The sequence below is a fragment of the Quercus lobata genome, chromosome 2 (assembly GCF_001633185.2).
Source record: "Quercus lobata isolate SW786 chromosome 2, ValleyOak3.0 Primary Assembly, whole genome shotgun sequence".
NCBI classification, from domain to species: domain Eukaryota; kingdom Viridiplantae; phylum Streptophyta; class Magnoliopsida; order Fagales; family Fagaceae; genus Quercus; species Quercus lobata.
In genome coordinates, this window is record NC_044905.1 from 23,212,957 (window position 1) to 23,215,144 (window position 2,188).

Here is a 2,188-nt window from a genome sequence, read left to right on the forward strand (position 1 = left end):
ACCACATAACCAGCACACTTCACTAATTCTAAACCGTAGATCTATACAGTTAATTTTCAAAAACCTTTCCTTTAAAGGAATGTTTACGATGCCCATAACTTCTTAGTCTATGTAGACGTTGTTTGCAAGTAATGACTACGCGTTTTACGTGCATCAAGGAAACTTCTTTTGTTTTGGATAAATACTGCGTACCAACTAGTTTTTTGCTGAAATAAATTACAAACTATTAATTCCTCTATTTAATTCAATAATTAAAAAAAAAAAAAGTAAAAATCCTCTAAATAAACTCGGTTTCACAGGGTCAGTTTCGTACCTCATTCTAGACTCATTGGTTCGTACTTCGTAATACTCAAGTAATTAACTTTGCATCCTCTGAACGAATTGTGAGACTATTCTTGTTGGCATTAACAAATTATATGTAAAGGATATGATTTTCCTCAAATTTCCTTAATTCTCTCACTCTTTATTTTGCAGGAATGTACAAGATTCACCTTTTCATTCAAAGCCTATTTGTAGTTTTGACATTTGAGCTTGTTTATCTCTCTCAATTCTCTCATGCTGATGTTGGCACAGCTGCACACTACAGAACCCCATATTTACGTAAGTGGCACTGGACAAAAGTAACTCCTTTGCATTACTGTTATTCAAAACTTTGAGCTCTTTTTTTTTTATCCTGTTACACAGCCACAGCCTGCTATGGAAACGATGCAACACAGTTTCCTTCGAGCAACCTGTTCGCGTCAGCCGGTGAGGGGATATGGGACAATGGTGCTGCATGTGGGAGGCAGTATTTGGTTCGGTGCATAAGCGCGGCTCACCCTAGAACTTGCATTCCAGGACAGACAATTCAAATAAGGATCGTTGATCGTGCACTTAGTTCAGTTTCTAGGCCTTCCCGGCATGGTGCTACCATTGTTCTTTCTAAAACTGCATTTAGGATGATTGCCAGACCTTCAACCTCATACATCAACATAGAATTCCAGCAGTGAGTCTCTATTGTCATTTCTTCATTTTCTCTTTCCACCCCCCCCCCCCCTCAACCCTTTAATTTTTCTTCTGGTTTCTGGTTAAGAGTTTTCCTAAAATTTTATTAATTAACGTGTAGGGTTTGAAGTGGAGATGCAATTGAGATCCCATCATTGTTCTTCAAAGAAGTTGGAGGGGAAGAGAGTCAATGTACTTGTTTGGTTTTATTTTTTATAAAATCAGTTTGGCTAATCAGCCTTAATTTATTTTATTTTATTTTTATACATCCATTTATAAAGTGTTAGTATTTATGTCATTCTAGCCCACTGAGTTTGGGCCCAATATACTGTATTTGTAGCATATTATATTACTTGTACTTCACGCATAATATGTCTATATAAAACTTTTTATTGTACGGTGTCATACACAGAATATATATATCAATATACATAATATTTACTCTCTCTCTCTCTCTCTCTCTCTCTCTCTCTCTCTCTCTCTCTCTCTCTCTATATATATATATATATATATATATATATATATTCTTAAACACAACTTAATTGAATTGCCCTCGATTATGGTTATCCATCTAGAGCGTTGAAGTTTATGCTGTCTAATTTTAGAACCATGCATTTTTCTCTCTAAATAATGTTATTCATTGCATTCATTTTTCTCTCTATCTACTCTAACTGAATCTAAGTATATGTGTTTATGAAACTCCTTCTTAGAAACTGAATCCCAATCCTTGAACGTACCTGGCCCTTGCTAGTAAAATCTTGAAATGAAGAAAATAGCGCCTCTCTAATAGGACAAATTATATGCATCATTAATTGTAGCTCTATGTTCGAAAGGATTATTATTATGATGTGTGTGGACCTAGGAATTTTTTTATATATAGGTATATAAAAGTATCGGTGGTAATAGATGTGATCAGCACTTTAATGAATATGATGTGTATGCAAAAAAATACGATCGGGAAACAGAATTCCTAAATCGGCATTTGCTTGAACGGGGTACAAGCAAGATATGGGTGAAATCTCGGGCTGAGCATTGGAAGAGGTTGCTTAGTTGTTGACCAAGAGCTGTTGGAGAGAGATGGTAAGTCCAATCAAACGAGGTCATACTTGCTCGATCGAGAGAATTGCAAAAAGTAAAACTTCTATAAAATTTTGCAGAATAAAGAGGAAAAAGAGGATTTTTTTTTAGTCCCTAACAGCTGCTT

At 35.3% G+C, this 2,188-nt stretch overlaps 1 protein-coding gene across 2 annotated transcripts; it reads left to right on the forward strand.

The window, feature by feature from the left end:
- Nucleotides 1-237: 237 nt before the first annotated feature.
- On the forward strand, nt 238-1,430 carry LOC115977910 (EG45-like domain containing protein). Of its 2 annotated transcripts, none has more exons than XM_031099942.1 (4): nt 238-331; nt 475-600; nt 685-985; nt 1,106-1,430. In XM_031099942.1, the coding sequence occupies exons 2-4, from the start codon at nt 477-479 to the stop codon at nt 1,110-1,112; spliced, it is 432 nt and encodes a 143-aa protein (XP_030955802.1). In that variant the 5' UTR covers nt 238-331; nt 475-476; the 3' UTR covers nt 1,113-1,430. The 2 variants fall into 2 exon arrangements, with proteins under 2 accessions (XP_030955802.1, XP_030955801.1); XM_031099941.1 differs by having other exon boundaries at nt 239-353.
- The last annotated feature ends 758 nt before the right edge of the window (nt 1,431-2,188 follow it).